We start from the raw sequence: 15658 nt of genomic DNA on the forward strand, positions 1-15658 counted from the left end.
GCTGCCTCGGCTTTCCACTGCTGCTGCCGCTGCCGCTGCCGCCGCTGCGCCGGGTCCAGCCGCCAGGCCCAGGGCTCTGACTTCGCCGGACCAGGGTGCTTTGCCGAGACGCCCTCTCCTTCTTGGGGGTCCGGGGCATCCAGCCGGGTGCCGGGGAAAAGCCTGGCTTGCGGGGGACGGGGAGGGAGGAGCCTGGAGCCGGAGCCAGCGCCACCCGTCTCCGGATCAACAGGACAGGACAGGTTGAGGGGCGTCGGGAAGGAAGAGGCGATATCGGGGAGGAAGCCGAATCGGAGGAAGCGCAGAGTGATTGCTCTCACTAGGAGGGGGCCTGTTCACATCTGGGGACTGGTGACAACGTGGGTGCACTCCGCTCTGGGATGGGGGGTGGGGGTGGCTGGGTTGGAGGCTGTGGGAGCTAAACAGCACCAGCTGTCCCCGAGGAAATTTAAGGGGCAGGCAGAAAAAAAGGGACCCTCCTTATTCGAGGTGATAGAGGGTCCTGTGGAAAACCACCTGGTGTTTCCGTTAGGAAGGGTGGTTTTGGAGGTGACTTGGAAAGGAGTGGAGGGTGACAAGGTGAGAAAAGGGCTCATTAGCTGGAACCCTGGCCCACTAAAAGTGGGGGTAATGGTGAAAAAAGGTACCGTCTAGCGAGAAGGCCTGGAAACTTCTCACGCATCAGAACGGCCTGGCAATTCTAAGACATAGGTTTTGGGGATTTCAGCGAAAAAAGTGGGGGATCCTCTCCATTTAGAGGGTGGCAAAAGAAAAGAAAACCAAGGTTGGATTCCTTCCTGACACTGGACAGCTCCCCAGAAGGAGGTGAGGCAACCTAATATCCCTAAAGCTAAGAATCCACACTCTTTAGATTCCAGGAGTGGATTTGGTAGGGGAGCAGAGCCCCGAAATAGGGTGGAGAGCTGCCTGGGGCTATTGGAACCAAATCTTGGAAATTTTGGGGGTCTTGGTTTTGGGAGAGGGGAATCAGGGACAGCCACACTGGAGAACAGGGAAGGGAGAATTTTCAGTAGGTGGCAAAATTCGAGGCTGGGGTCAACTGAGGGGGGAGCAGGCTGCTGGGTCAGGAGGCGCCAGCCGGGCCCAAGGATTGGAGCTGGCAACTGTGGGGGTCTTAGCCTCAGGTCCTGTGGGTGGGACGGTGAGTCTGGGGGCCCGAGCAGCAAGAGCATGCCCTAGTGAGAGGGCTTCTCTGGGGGAGCCCCTTGCCCTCCTGGCGCCTGCCGGTTTGGGGGTATCTCCTCCCGGGGCGCCATGGCGGCGCTGGCCAGTAGCCTGATCCGGCAGAAGCGGGAGGTCCGCGAGCCTGGAGGCAGCCGGCCCGTGTCGGCACAGCGGCGTGTGTGTCCCCGCGGCACCAAGTCCCTTTGCCAGAAGCAGCTTCTCATCCTGCTGTCCAAGGTGCGACTATGCGGGGGGCGGCCCTCGCGGCCAGACCGCGGCCCAGGTGAGTGCGGCTGGGGCTGGGTCTCTCGGCCAGGGGGTCTCTGTCCAGGGGCTGAGACCAGGGACTCTGTCTGAAGAGTGGGACCCAGCTGTAGGGGACTCCCGGAGAGTGGGTGGGCCTGGGCGACAAAGTCCCAGCCTATCAGACTATGCCTCAGTTTCCTTTCTTATTTCCCGTAACCCAGACTCTCCTCCCTTTCGAGTAAGGGGAGAGCTTGAGGGGCTTAGTCTAGCGCCCCGAAGTTTCGCAACCCCTGCCCCCACCCCCCACCCCCGATATGGAATCCCCACCCCCACCATCCTCCGCCTACGTGCCGACTCTCGCGATCCTTTCAATCCCGAGCGGAGGGGGCTGGGGGCTCTGTACGCCTGGGTCACCCCGAGGATTTCTGCGGCTCCGGCCGCCCCGCCCCCGCCGCGGTTCTCCCGCCCTCCACGCCTTGGCTTGATTCCTCCCGGTCGAGTTCGCCTGGCTCAGGGCCAATCTCCCCAGCTCTCCCCCGGGTGTCCTTGCAGCTATTTCGCCAGACCGCCCCTCTGTGCGCCCTCCTCCCAAGACCAGCGTTTCTAGAAGGGAGCTGGGGACCCCCCCCCCATTACCCCCCATTCCTCCTCGCGAGACTCCGAAATCGGGTCCTACTGGCTCAGAGGACCCTCTGCCCGGAGGAACTCAGGCACATTAACGGGGCTGGAGGGGGCATGGAGACTGGGGGGTCGTACCACCTACAAAGCGGGGGACAGGGGAGTCTCGGAGAGCAAGCGACCAGAAAGAGTTGTCAGTATCAGCATGTGATCCCCGTCCAGGTACGACAGGCAGGGAGTCCCTTTGGCCCCACTCCCGCCGGCTCTCAGCTCCCCTGGGGGTGGCCCCCTCGAGCCCCCCCCCCCCCCGCCCTCCGCCCACCCTCCGTCAGCGGCCTTCAGCAGTGGTATGGTCCGTAGCCCACCCTCTGAGAGGGGACCCGGCCCCCACGTGACTCAGCCTGCCTCTCTATCTCCCTGGTCCCCCTCCCCCATCTCTTTGATATGGTACTGAATGCCCCCGCCCCACCCCAGGCGGGTTACCTGGATGAAGGGGAGAGGCTGAGCCTCAGAGAGGGCTGCCCCCCCCTCCCCCCCCCCCCCCCCCCCCCCCCCCCCCCGCGAGCCAGCAGACTGACAAACAGACAGACAGCCAGATGGACCAGTGTCAGACAGTCCGGCTCTGGGCCAGGCCCAGGCCTGAGCCAAGCGGGCAGCAATGCAGCAGCAGGTGCTGAGTCAGCACTGGGCTCTGTACCACCCCCACTCCTTTGGGGGAGCCCCTACCCTGTGGCCACCTTATGGCCCTCCCACCCACCCACACGCATTGGCAAATACATGCCCCTTCAGCAGCTCTGCCTGTCTCTTTCTCTCCTCTGCCTTTTGATATATCTCTTTTCCTTCTCCCTCCTTCCCTTCCCCCCCTTCTGATTGCGCTGTGGAGTAGGAATTAAACCATTTAAATAAATTTCAATAAATTAAACTGAAAGCTTATAGTTAGAGGAAGCAGAAGGGACTCACACTGAGCTTTCTCTGAAGCCAAAGAGGGTAAGAGAGCTGGGGCTCTGGGATCCCCTTCCTTTTCTCCATTCTCCTTTCTTTCCTCCCATCCCACCAAGTGAAGGAATGCTTCTGGGAACAGATATGTCATTTTCAAAGATGAACGTCTCTTTCCCCAGAGCCCCAGCTCAAAGGCATCGTCACCAAACTGTTCTGCCGGCAGGGTTTCTACCTCCAGGCAAATCCTGATGGGAGCATCCAGGGCACCCCAGAGGACACCAGCTCCTTCAGTGAGAGGGGAAGCCAGCCTGGGGTGTGGGGAGAGGGGGGAAGAGCTGACAGTCCCATTCCCTCTTCAGGCTCTGTTGCTTTGGTTCTGTCACCCTGATCCCCAAGGGAAGAGGTGGAGCTGGGGTGGGAGGGTAGGTGGGGAGGGGAGGGTGGGCTGGGCTGGGGGTTCCAGGCCTGGATGCTAATGCCCACTCTCTCCACCCCCAGCCCACTTCAACCTGATCCCTGTGGGGCTCCGTGTTGTCACCATCCAGAGCGCCAAGCTGGGCCACTACATGGCTATGAACGCTGAGGGGCTGCTCTACAGCTCGGTGAGACTCTGCCGCTGAGGGGCCTGAAGTACTGGGGACTTCCTCAACCACGGGACTTCTGTGGCCCAGGACTCCCTTTCCTCCCAGCTTTTGCTGATGGCCTGCCATTCCTGCCCACCTAAGAGCACCGCCTCCACGGCCACGGCCCCTCCAATCCCTACTCCTCACACAGCCCCAACACCCCCAGATTCTTTGGGGATCCAACTCCTTCGGCCTTCTGGGGTCTCTACTTCTCATCCTTTCCTCCTCCAGACCTCATGATTGCCCAGAGTCACTCTGGATACGGCATGATCAGAGGTGGGAGTAGAGTGCAGAGAAAAGTCTAGCTCTTAACTCTCAGGGGCCCATAGACTCTTCCTTGTCCTCCCTTTGCTCCCAGTTTATGCATGGATGCAGAAGTTGGACGCCCCATCCCTCTGTCCCAGACATGTATGGATTACATCCTGGCTTGTTCCCTCCCAGGGCTTGTCTCAGCCCACTGATATGTCTGGGTCTTTGTCTCCTCAGCCATACTTCACAGCTGAGTGTCGCTTTAAGGAGTGCGTCTTTGAGAATTATTATGTCCTGTATGCATCTGCTCTCTACCGCCAGCGCAGTTCTGGCCGGGCCTGGTACTTGGGCCTGGACAAAGAAGGCCAGGTCATGAAGGGAAATCGAGTCAAGAAGACCAAGGCAGCCGCCCACTTTGTGCCCAAGCTCCTGGAGGGTGGGTATGGCCTCAAGAAAAGGTGGGCCGCCCGGGAGGGTGTTGACCTTGACACAGACACTTGGACTTGTAGCTCAGATGACAAGTGTCAAGAGGACCACTCTTACGACAGGTCCAGCCAAGAAGGCTTTGGTCTTTGGGAATCTGGGGAGCTTTCTTCCTGCGGGTTGGGGTTCCTAGAGGGTGAGTGTAGGGCAGGGGAGCCCTTTCCAAGCTCTGACTCTGCCTGGGTGTCTCTGTGCCTAATTCTCTCCTTCCCTGCTCCTCTCTCTCTCCCCTTTACAGTGGCCATGTACCGGGAGCCTTCTCTCCACAGTGTCCCTGAGACCTCCCCTTCCAATCCCCTGCCCCCTGAAATGTAGTCCCTGGGCTGGAGGTTCTCTGCATTCCTACTGAGCCAGCCACCGCCTCAGCCTGTCTCGCAGCCTACTCCTGGCCCTGCTCTCACTGCTGCCTGCCATACCCTAAAAACCCTAAAAGCAGCCAGGTCCTACCAGGTGCTCTTCCCTGGGGGAGCCTAGGGGCTGGCTGTGACTTCTGGGGCTGCTAAGACCCTGAGATCCAAGGGGTCCAAGGGGGGTGATATTTGAAAATGGTCCTGGCAGATTAATCTCTTCTTTCCTTCCACACTCATACACCTCCAAAGCCTTTTCCTGAGATGGCGCTGAGGTTTACAGAACTGATAGAACCCGAGCATAACACTCCCCACCCCAGGCTCAGCCAGTTCGCAGAGCCCTACAACCCTTCTTCATTGCTATTGAGCCATAGATTTATAGATACACTGGAGCTCAGGATTAGTTTCTCTCTTTCCCCACTCCACCTTCTGCCTTGGTCTGGACAGGTTCCAGAACGCCAGGCACCCCAGCCAGGGCCATTTCTGCACTAAGGCTCTGTGCTGGAACCCAGGCGTGCTGTCAGGCTCTGTTCTGGTTCCATCAGGTTTCTGTCCTTGACTCAGACTGACCCCTGGTTTCCAGGTAGAGGGAAGCTGGATTTGAACCCTGCCTACCCATGGCCTTGGCCCGAAGTAGGACCAGTCTCAGATCACCATAGGCTTACCTTCTTATCCCAGAGACACTCAGTTCTAGATCATGGTGTTCTAGACCTATATGGAGCCATACTTCCTCCTGAATCTCAGCTTTAGGACATTGACCACAACTCTCAGCCCTTCCCTCCAGGATGGAACTGGGGCTTGTAAAGCCATATTGTTAAAAATATACAGAGAGATCTAGAATAAGTTCTAGACCCATCCTTCCACCTTCTCATTAAGACTGGACTCTAGAAAGGACCCAGCCATGATTCATAAAGAACTAAGTTCTGGATGAATCAAGAATCACTTCTTTTTTTTCCTAGATAATTTTCTAAAACTCATTCGTCCATATAGAGTGCTAACCTTATTTTTAAATGCAGTTTCTAGCTCCTAGAACCCATCTGAAGTTTCTTGAGGGGGGGAGAGTATGGGAAGGGGCAGATATTAGAGTGCTGGAAGGATATCTGGCTCATAGTAGGGAAGGTGGGATGGGGAAGGGGCCCAAACCACAGCATGGTGGGACCTGTGCTTGGGTTTGGGGGTACATGAACACTTAGCTACCTCAGCAGGAATTCCTTCCAGGTCCTCTTTAAAGCTGAGGTCTCTAGGGTAATGGATCTGGAATAAAAAGGACAAGTGAGACACAGCCTTGACCCCTAGTTAGGAGACCCCAATTCAGCAATAAGTCCCACTACTTTCCCCTACAGGTCAGGCTAAGGAGGATAAGGGCCTCTTTGGGCTCTAGATCTTATACAAACCCCCACCCCCACTCGCACCCCAGAGCTTGTAACCGAAATAGAATTTGCTTTACTTTATAGCTTATAACTCAACTGGGTTTTAGGTGCACACAAAGGGTCTGACCAGATCTTTCTGGAAAAAAAAAGAAAGAAAGAAAAACGTGGAGAGCTAGGAGCAGGCCTGGGAAAGACCTGGAACCCACTAGCAAGCTAGGAGAGACACTCCCAATTGTCTCCTACTTGAGCTGGGTAGATCCAGGAGCCCCTTAGAGAGATGCGAGGGGGCAAACAGGCCACGTTTCCTCAGGCTCTTTCTACTCCTGGCTTGTTGCAAGAGGGGCGTATATGCACCCTCGCCCACACAGACCCTGCTCAGCCTCCACCCATGTCCTGGTTCAGCTCCCAGGGGTCTGGGTCTCCACTCCATGCTTTCTCTATTAAAGACGATTTATACGAAAAAGTGTTGTCTATCTGTGAGTGGCGGACACTGGCAGTTGCTCAGGGCGGAGCTGAGGCCGGGGGGCGGGGCGGGTGGGCTGGCGGCTGCCCCCCATACAACAGGTGCACATTCCTGGGCGCTTCGTCACTTCCCCTGAGCTGGCAGTCCCAGTGGCTCACTGAGCGAACTCGCTGAGTGACGCGGCTGGGCTATGACCCCCGGGGCGCTGCTGCTGCTACTGCTGGGGACTCTGGGGGCGCCGCTCGCTCCAGGTAAGTCCGGGCCTTGATGGGGCAGTGCCAGGGGCCGGGGTCGTGGTCTGGCACCATGGCGTCACTTGGTGCTCTCCTCCCCCAGGCGTCCACGGCTCGCAGGCGGAGGGTCGGCTCCGCGAGAAACTTTTCTCAGGCTATGACAGCTCGGTGCGCCCCGCGCGGGAGGTGGGCGACCGCGTCCGGGTCAGCGTTGGTCTCAGTCTGGCGCAACTCATCAGCCTGGTGAGGGCTGGCGCGGGAGGTTGAGGTCGGGCCCACCGACAGGCTAGGGGGCGTGGTCTCGAGCAGGGTAGGACCGATGGACAGGCTGGGGCGAGGCCCGGCGGAGAGCCGTTAGAGAAGATTGGGTCGAAATCCGACCAATGGACATGCTGTGGGCGTGGCTTCTGGGCGCCCAGGGGTGGAGCCAGATAGGATGATGGACAGGCATTGGGCGGATCTTAAATCCAGCTGGGACGGGTGGACAGGCTGGAGGGCGGGCAGACAAGACTGGGGCGGAGCTTCGAGCGGCAGCTGGACAATGAAAACCACCGGCAGAGATTCGCTGCCGGTGAATCCCGCCCTGTGGGCGGGGCATGGCCCGGAGCCAGCGGGTGGGGTGAGCGGGGCCGGGGCTGAGGGCCCGACTGGCTGGCTGGGAGGCTGATAGCAGGAAGGGGTGTTACTGAGATAGACGCGGGGGCCCAAGAAGGTGGGGCTCAGAAGAAGGCTGAGCTCCACCTCATTTATCTCCACCTCATTTCACCTCTGCTCTTTAAAATTTTCCTTCTAGAACGAGAAGGATGAGGAGATGAGCACCAAGGTGTACTTAGACCTGGTACGGAGACCCCGCGGGTGGGGTGGGGGTGGGGCGGCTGCCTTTACAGTTTCCTCCAACACCCAACCCAGTAAGAATCCTTTTTGCATCACGAGCTCAGGAAAAACGCATTTATAACTGAAACAGAGGCGACAATACCTACCTTTATGGAGTCTCACGCCATACATTTTTCACTCTTTTTCTTCTTTTTTTAGCATGCGTTTTGACCAATTAGTTTGATTATCGACCCAGAAACTGCAGTTTGAAAAATACCGTTTTAAAGGGTAGCTAGTTGCAACCTCCTCATTTGTATAGCCAGTGCGGGGGAAGGGGAAATTAGGTGATGTGGGTCCCAGCGAGTGAAGGAGGAGCCCGAGCCAGAACTCCTGGGCCTCCTGACGCACAGACCCCAGCCCGCGCTACTCCCCTCCCTTCTGGGCTTCCCTCGGGATCCCGAGTCCCCTCTTGGCCTACAGCCCTAGACAGACCCTCAGCCTCTGCTTTCCTAGGAGTGGACTGACTACAGGCTGAGCTGGGACCCCGCGGAGCACGACAACATTGAGTCGCTTCGCATCACGGCTGAATCCGTGTGGCTACCGGACGTGGTGCTCATGAACAAGTAGGATCTTTCCAGGGTTAGGGTGGTGGGGCGGGGCCTCTAGAGGGCGGGACCTGATCCTAGATGAGATGATCCCTTCTCTGCAGCAATGACGGAAATTTTGACGTCGCTCTGGAAATTAACGTCGTGGTGTCCTCCAGCGGCTCAGTGCGCTGGCAGCCCCCGGGCATCTATCGCAGCAGCTGCAGCATCCAGGTCTCCCGGCCCCGCTTGGGAAGCTCAAGGCGCTCTGGGGACTCTCCCTCTCTCGGAGAGACCTTGACTCCCCAGCGACTCCTACTCCTCCCTTATTCCCCATGACCCTCATCTCTGTGGCCCTCCTGATTTTCCTTTGCATTTCATCTTCTCTGTACGCTTTCATTCAACCCCTAGTCTTCTCAGTGACCTTCCCCCATTTCAATAGCCTCCCTTAATAATCTATCAATTCTTATCTGACCTAATTTCCCTGTGATCACCCAGGGTGATCCTTATTTCCCCGGTATCCCACATCCTCTGATACCAATCTCCCCTCTAACCTTCCCAATGAAGGTCCTTTGGCCCCCACCAGTTCTCTTGCAGCTCTAGTGACTGCCCCCTCCATCCAGGTCACCTACTTCCCTTTCGACTGGCAGAACTGCACTATGGTGTTCAGTTCCTACAGCTATGACAGCTCAGAGGTCAGCCTGCATACGGGCTTGGGTCCCGATGGGCAGGATCTGCAGGAAATCCACATTCACGAAGGGACCTTCATTGGTGAGTGGGCATGGTGCCAGGGCCCAAAGGCTTTATGATTTCCAGTCTCCAGTAGGTTGATAAACTCTTTCAGCTATGATACAATCCTGTCGGGTCAGTAAGATGGGTATGACTGTCTACATTTCACAGATATGAACATTGACGCTTGTCCAAATTCATTAGAGATGGGCTGCCCAGCCCAGTGCTCACAGCTAGCCTATTATCACAAAGGGCTAGCCATACTTGGCATCAGCAAGGATAGCTCCCACACCTGGGTCCCATTCTTCTACTCTCCCCCACCCAGAAAATGGTCAATGGGAGATTATCCATAAACCCTCCAGGCTAATCCAGCCTCCGAGGGATCCTATGGGAGGAAAGGAAGGACAGCATCAGTATGTCACCTTCTACCTCATCATCCGCCGGAAGCCTCTCTTCTACCTGGTCAATGTCATTGCTCCGTGTGTCCTTATCACTCTCCTGGCCATATTTGTCTTCTACCTGCCTCCAGATGCAGGTAAGAAGGGAAAGGGCCCCTTTCGTCCTTGCCACCATTAGTTTAGCTCCTTCCTCTTCATCCTTAATGCAAGTGGAGTTTTCCTGCCACCTAGGCCATCCTGGACTGTGCTCCTACCAATCCAACCCAAGTTTTCCCTTCAACCAGAGCCACCTCATCTAGATCCAACTTTCCCTTCCCACCAAGGAAACCCAGCCATAGGCTTTGACTCCCCTCTGCTGCTCCCTTCTCTCCAGCCCAGTGATGGGACATCTGGACTTTCTTTTCAAATCCTAGGATCTCATCCATGGAACCTCCTCTTCTCTGACCAACAAACTCTCAGGCTTAGCAACACTTCGTGTCTCTTTCCCCATTCCCAGCCTCTTCCTCTCCCACTTTCCAGACATTACTAGTAGGTCCTTAGCCTCCCATCTCCTTGGACAATAGCAGCCAACATTTCTCTATGAGGCAGCATTATGTAAAAACAGGATAACCTGAGGCAAAGTCCATAATCTCTATGCTTCTCAGTTTCCTGACCTGGAAATGGGGGGTGATTACTGCCCCCATGTAGAGGCTCATTGTGGGGATTAGATGATTTAAGAGAACTATGCCTAGAACTCACTAAATTCTATATAAGTGTTGGCATAACATTTACTATTTTTGCTATAATACAATTAACAGGTTACATATATTAACTTAATTCTAATCCTTACAACAACTTTGTGAGGGATGTACGGTTTTGTTGATACTATTTTACAGGGGAGGATAAAGAGGTTGAGAGAGTTCAGACTCATTTGCCTGACATTACACAGTGATAGAGGTGCAGTGTCAGTATTCTAGCCCAGCTCATGAATTGTGATTCATAGACTAGATATCTTTAATTCTAGTATTCAAACGTGCGTTCCTCTTCTCTGATATCAAGTCCCCTCTGTCTAGTAAAGGTGAGTGATGCAGCTCTAGAACTCACTTCCCAGTGTAACCCCTACTTCCTCCCGGAGCAGGGCAAATCATAGAACCCAAAATTATAGGACTAAAGTAGAGCAGACCATGAAAGTCATTCATTTCAATACCTTCCATGAAGTCTGCAGTGCCTATAATATGCCACAAAGAAAATGAGCTGGCTGGCTTATCCTTGAATACTTTCATTTTTTGACCCTTCACAATGCTTTGTACTTCCTGAAAGAGCTTCAGGGATTGGTCTATTTATTAACAGGATAATATTTGTTTGAGTGTCTGTGAACTTCTAGACCCTGGGAATACATCAATGAATAAAAGAGACAAAAATCCCTTCCCTTATGGAGTTTATGATCTGGAAGGTAGACAGTCAGTAAACAAAATAAATGTCTATTTTATAGTATATTAGATGAGGACACATGCTAGGTAGGAAAATAAAGTAGGAAAGGAGGTTGGGGAGGATGAGAGTTGGGGGAGGAGTTGCATTAAAAAAATAAGATGGTCATCAAATCCTTCACTGAAAAGGGCAGATTTGAACAAAGACTGCAAGGAGGCAAAAGAATAAGCCAAGCAGATATCTGGGAGCAGAATGTTAAAGGCAAAGGCTCTGATGTGAGTATACTTGGCCTGCTCAAGGGACAGTAAAGAGGCTGATGTAACTGAAAAAAGTAAGGGGGAAATGGTAGGAGATGAAATCAGAGACTTAATGGCAAGGCCTTGCAGACCATAGTAAGGGCTTTGGCTTTTATGTAGAAGGAGATCAAGAGCCATTGGAGGGTTTTGAGAAAAGGAGTGGTATAATCTAACATTTTAACAAGATCAATCTGGCTGCTGTACTGAGAACTGTCTGCAAGGGCAGAGGATGAGGCAAGGAGACCAGTTGGGAGCCCTTGGTCATCATTTAGACTTGAGGTGATGGTGGTTTGCATCAGGGTGATAGTGGTAGAGGTCATACGTCATCAGTTTCGGTTATATTTTGAAAGGAGAACCAATAGGGTTTGCTATGGGTTGGATATGGAATGATAGAGAGTGGAGAGTTGAGGATGACTCCAAGGATTTTGACCTGAGCCCCAGGAGAGATGGGGTTATCTATATGAGAAGGGGAAGACTATATGGGAGCAGTGTTGGTGGTAGTGGAATCAGGCTATGGACATGTTAAGTTTGAGATATCTCTTGGCCATCCAAGTGGAAACCATAAGTAGGCAGGTGGATATGAGCCTGGAAATCAGGAGACAGTTTCATACTCAAAGTACAAAAGTAGGAGTCACTGAATGCAGATGACCTTTCCAGAAGCCTGTCCTTGAGTGGACTGAAAACATGATCACTGATAATGTTGTAGAGATTGCCTTCTGGCAGAGCCTAATCCTTCCTCCTTCTCCTCTGCTCCCTAAAGGAGAGAAGATGGGACTCTCCATCTTTGCCCTGCTGACCCTTACTGTGTTCCTGCTACTGTTGGCAGACAAAGTGCCTGAGACCTCACTGTCAGTCCCTATCATTATCAAGTATCTCATGTTCACCATGATCCTCGTCACCTTCTCAGTCATCCTCAGCGTTGTAGTCCTCAACCTGCACCACCGCTCACCCCACACTCACCAAATGCCCCTTTGGGTGCGACAGGTGAGAGATCTCCACCCCCAAACTCTGTTAACTAGGCTTTTTTGCCCAGGTATCAGTCCTCATGCCCACCAACTCCAACCTTCCCTTTCATAGATCTTAAGGAGAACAACAACCTAGAAGAGTTGTTGAAGGCTGGTTGGGTTTGAAACTTGGCACAATGAATTTTGTTCTCCCATCACTATCACTCCATAGTTCCCATACTATCTTCCTTAATACTGCCTGTCCTGGGTCCAAGGAGAACATCCTCAGGGCTGGGTACTATCAGGGGGGAGTCCCTGGCAGCCCTCTAGGATGCCTCTGGAAAAGCTCTGAAAGCTGTGTGGTTGCATTTCCTTGTTTGCGTAGGTCTGTGGGACCCTGCGTACTCAGACGCAGGAATGGGCGTCTGGAGTGGAGGTAGCTGACTGCTTCCCTCCTGCTCTGAAAGCATGAGGGCCCTCCAACGCGCCTCTTCTACTCCCTCCGCAGATCTTCATCCACAAGCTCCCTCAGTACCTGGGTCTGAAAAGGCCCAAACCTGAGAGAGACCAGATGCCCAAGCCTCCTCCTCTAGTCCTCAGAGATTCCCCAGCAAGTGGCTGGGGTCGGGGAACAGATGAATATTTCATCCGGAAGCCGCCAAGTGATTTTCTCTTCCCCAAACCCAACAGGTAGGACCTACTTCCCCATCACCCACATAGAAGGGAGAGGGAGAACTACAACTCCCAAAAGACCGTGCGGAGGCAGGCGGCCCTTGCTCCCGGAAGATGCTGTGGTTGAACATCATGGGAGCTGTAGTATCCCTCCAGCTGTCCACTTTGCGAGAAGGTGGGAACGCAAGCGCAGAGGGGGTGAGAGTAGTTGCGGGAGGCTGGGGAGGCTTGTTGAAGGTCGCGCTTGGTTTTGAGACCAGGCAAGGGATGGGAGACGGGGTGGGGGCGGAGCTAGGGCCCTGGCGTGGGCCGTGTGTCTTTGCGCGGGGGCGTGGCCAAACAGTCACACCTCCCCCAGGTTCCAGCCTGAGCTGTCCGCCCCGACCCTGCGGCGATTTATCGACGGTCCCAACCGGGCAGTGGGCCTGCCCCCCGAGCTCCGGGAGGTCGTCTCCTCGATCAGCTACATCGCTCGACAACTGCAGGAGCAGGAGGACCACGACGCGGTAGGTCCAGTGAGGCCAGTCGGGAAGGTCAGGGCCGCTGTGACCATGGCTCCACCCCTAAAAGTCAGGCCCCGCCCCTACCCTTCGGTTTAGTTTCTGACTGGTAGCTTGCCTTCTTTGGTCCCGCCTCCTGATTTCCGACTGGTTCTTCGCGTCCAACCATCGCCCCGGGGCCGGGCCGTGGGGTTGTGGGCCTCCCTGGGGGTCGCGGGGCGGAGCTCGGATGTAGCGTCTGCCTACCCCCAGCTGAAGGAAGATTGGCAGTTTGTGGCCATGGTAGCGGACCGCCTCTTCCTGTGGACCTTCATCATCTTCACGAGCGTCGGGACCCTAGTCATCTTTCTGGACGCCACGTACCACTTGCCCCCTGAGGATCCCTTTCCTTGAGGACGGCAGGGCCGAGATGCAGACCCTCAGCCAGCTGAATTGGAAATTCTGCGATACTGTCAGGCCTTACCCCTTCCCTGCCTCTTAACTCCTTCACTAGCAACCCAGCCCTCTCGGAGGAGGGAGCTGAGGGGGACAGAGGACAGGGCTTTACTGTGGCAATCGGGGAGGCTTGGGCCCACCCGAAACGCACCATAAGCTTATTTACTTTTTGGGTTCTTGAAGAAGCTCCTGTGAACGTCAGCATCTAGGTTCCCAATAAAACTGAACGAAGAACAAGAATTAGACTTGAAGCCTTATGAAGGCAGGAACTGTCTTGTTCCTGGCATAGGTCCTGACCAACAGGAGATAGTAGGTACTTAACTGAATAGGAGAAAAAAAATTGGGAAGGAAATACACCAATCGATAGTGCCTATCTTTGCATATTGAGACCAGTGTTCTTTTTTTTCCTTTTGCCTTTCTGTATTTTTTGAAATGAGTATTATCTTTTAAGATTAAAAAAAAAAAAAACATTTCAAAGCCTTCCATTCATGTTCTAGTTTCGGACAAGCCACATAAACTGCTCTGGGCCTTAGTTTCCTCATCTGTACAATGAAGTTAATAGTAGTAAACTGCCCCTTAGGTTGTCTGAGGAAAATCTAGAAGGTAATGAAGGCACTATACAATATACGTCAGAGGTTGCGAACCAGTGTTTGGCCCATGTTGTAGGCTGTAGGCCTACACAGTTTTACATATAATTGGCTAATTTTTAAAATTGGCATATTTTACAGACAAATCTGGATTTCTGTCTTCTCTTAAAAAAAAAAAACTTTAAAAAACCATAGAAACACTGGGTCTGGGTCCCCTCTTGGCACCTACCTGCTAGAACTGTTTAGTGGCTGCCCACTCTGGCCAATGCATTTGCCCTACAATTCCCCAGAGCCCCCACCCGCCTGACCGGCTTCACTCATTTTCCCCTGTCCATTCCTCCATAATAGAAAAGATAAAGGTAAGGGGAGGGAACAAGGAGTGGAAGTCCATGGGAAGACTAGGAATGGAAAGAGAGAAGCCTCCACCTGCCCTATGGCGATTGCAGTTTGTGCCTCAGTTTCCTTTCACACTGGGAGAAGGGCTGAACTGGTTAAAGGCACGGCCTTTCTGGGACATGGAGATTTTGTGAGTGGTTGTGCACATGCTGGGTGAACTGATGTTTCTGTCTGGAGCTTGGCCTGAAGGCAGCTTGATCTCAGAGCCAGGAGCCAGATCAGTACTGAGGGTCAGCAGGCCCTCACCCCTACTCACCTGCTGGAAGTTGTTATCCTAAGGGAGAATAGGGCTCCAACTCCCAGGGATCCCCCTGGGATAAGACTAGCATGTCCTGTCCCCCAAACCCACCAACCAAGCAAATAATTGCACCTGGCACCCCACTGCGGAGCACAGTTTGTTTGTCTTGTTGGTTTATTGGCCTAGAGAGTTGGACACACACACACAAATGCGGAGATAAATATCACTCAGTTTCTCTAAGTCTGGGTCCTCACTACGTGTAGAGCTAGTCTGTAGAATTCTAAACCTCGCGTGCTGTGGCACAGAACCAGCGGCCTTCCCACTCTGCCATCATCCCTCTTCCCAGGGAACATGGGGAGAGAGGACACAAACTGACAAGACTTGAGAATTTCCAAAAGATGAAACTGCAAAATCCCAAATTTCCAATATCTGAAATTCACAATGTCCAAGTTCCCCTGCTCAAATACATATATTTTAATCTTCACTTTGCCACAATTTCATTAGTTGCCCAGGACCACCACAATCGGGAAACTATTTTCCTAAATCATATTTTCAAAAAATAAATGTCTATAATCTCAGTTGTCCCGAAATAACCAGAGTTTTGGAATTTTGACCCATTTTGAAATTCAAATTCCCCAGTCTCTATACTCAACCCCTCCCATTGCCTGTGCCTTTTTTGCCTCAGAGAAGTGCAGGCTAAGGATATAGGGGGACCAGAATCACATCTGCCCCTGCCCCCAGGCCTTCCTCAGTCTCTCGTGGTTCCGCTGTATATATATAGATAGATATAGATATATATATCTATATATATCTATATAATTTGTGTGTTGATATATATATATGTATTCTTTATGTCTTTTTTCGCAGTTTTTCTAAAGTGCCAGAAATAAGATTTGTGGGACA

General features: G+C 53.4%; 2 protein-coding genes across 6 annotated transcripts; both read left to right on the forward strand.

The window, feature by feature from the left end:
* Nucleotides 1-31: 31 nt before the first annotated feature.
* FGF11 (fibroblast growth factor 11) lies at nucleotides 32-6516 on the forward strand. 2 transcript variants are annotated; one of them, XM_077165806.1, is made up of 5 exons: nucleotides 32-1468; nucleotides 3168-3278; nucleotides 3487-3590; nucleotides 4098-4296; nucleotides 4582-6516. In XM_077165806.1, exons 1-5 carry the CDS (start codon nucleotides 1276-1278, stop codon nucleotides 4656-4658), a joined length of 684 nt encoding a protein of 227 aa, XP_077021921.1. In that variant the 5' UTR covers nucleotides 32-1275; the 3' UTR covers nucleotides 4659-6516. The 2 variants fall into 2 exon arrangements, with proteins under 2 accessions (XP_077021921.1, XP_077021920.1); XM_077165805.1 differs by having other exon boundaries at nucleotides 4098-6516.
* A 154-nt stretch (nucleotides 6517-6670) lies between these two features.
* Nucleotides 6671-14029, forward strand: CHRNB1 (cholinergic receptor nicotinic beta 1 subunit). Of its 4 annotated transcripts, XM_077165820.1 has the most exons (11): nucleotides 6671-6774; nucleotides 6860-6999; nucleotides 7550-7594; nucleotides 8083-8192; nucleotides 8279-8387; nucleotides 8777-8924; nucleotides 9208-9417; nucleotides 11744-11967; nucleotides 12436-12617; nucleotides 12958-13105; nucleotides 13352-14029. In XM_077165820.1, the coding sequence occupies exons 1-11, from the start codon at nucleotides 6714-6716 to the stop codon at nucleotides 13490-13492; spliced, it is 1518 nt and encodes a 505-aa protein (XP_077021935.1). In that variant the 5' UTR covers nucleotides 6671-6713; the 3' UTR covers nucleotides 13493-14029. The 4 variants fall into 4 exon arrangements, with proteins under 4 accessions (XP_077021935.1, XP_077021938.1, XP_077021937.1 ...); XM_077165823.1 differs by lacking the exons at nucleotides 11744-11967; nucleotides 12436-12617 and adding an exon at nucleotides 12618-12774; XM_077165822.1 differs by lacking the exons at nucleotides 6671-6774; nucleotides 6860-6999 and adding an exon at nucleotides 7269-7327 and having other exon boundaries at nucleotides 13352-14028.
* Nucleotides 14030-15658: the final 1629 nt, after the last annotated feature.

This window comes from Tamandua tetradactyla, chromosome 6, assembly GCF_023851605.1.
Source record: "Tamandua tetradactyla isolate mTamTet1 chromosome 6, mTamTet1.pri, whole genome shotgun sequence".
NCBI lineage: Eukaryota > Metazoa > Chordata > Mammalia > Pilosa > Myrmecophagidae > Tamandua > Tamandua tetradactyla.

Excerpts from the sequence above, each read along its gene's own strand:
- FGF11 (XM_077165805.1), top strand. The coding sequence starts at position 1,276 with ATGGCGGCGCTGGCCAGTAGCCTGATCCGGCAGAAGCGGGAGGTCCGC. Across the intron at positions 3,279-3,486 it reads AGAGGACACCAGCTCCTTCA|CCCACTTCAACCTGATCCCT; the intron begins GTGAGAGGGGAA and ends CTCCACCCCCAG. Across the intron at positions 3,591-4,097 it reads AGGGGCTGCTCTACAGCTCG|CCATACTTCACAGCTGAGTG; the intron begins GTGAGACTCTGC and ends TTGTCTCCTCAG.
- CHRNB1 (XM_077165820.1), top strand. The coding sequence starts at position 6,714 with ATGACCCCCGGGGCGCTGCTGCTGCTACTGCTGGGGACTCTGGGGGCG. Across the intron at positions 11,968-12,435 it reads TGCCCCTTTGGGTGCGACAG|ATCTTCATCCACAAGCTCCC; the intron begins GTGAGAGATCTC and ends CTCCCTCCGCAG. Across the intron at positions 13,106-13,351 it reads AGCAGGAGGACCACGACGCG|CTGAAGGAAGATTGGCAGTT; the intron begins GTAGGTCCAGTG and ends GCCTACCCCCAG.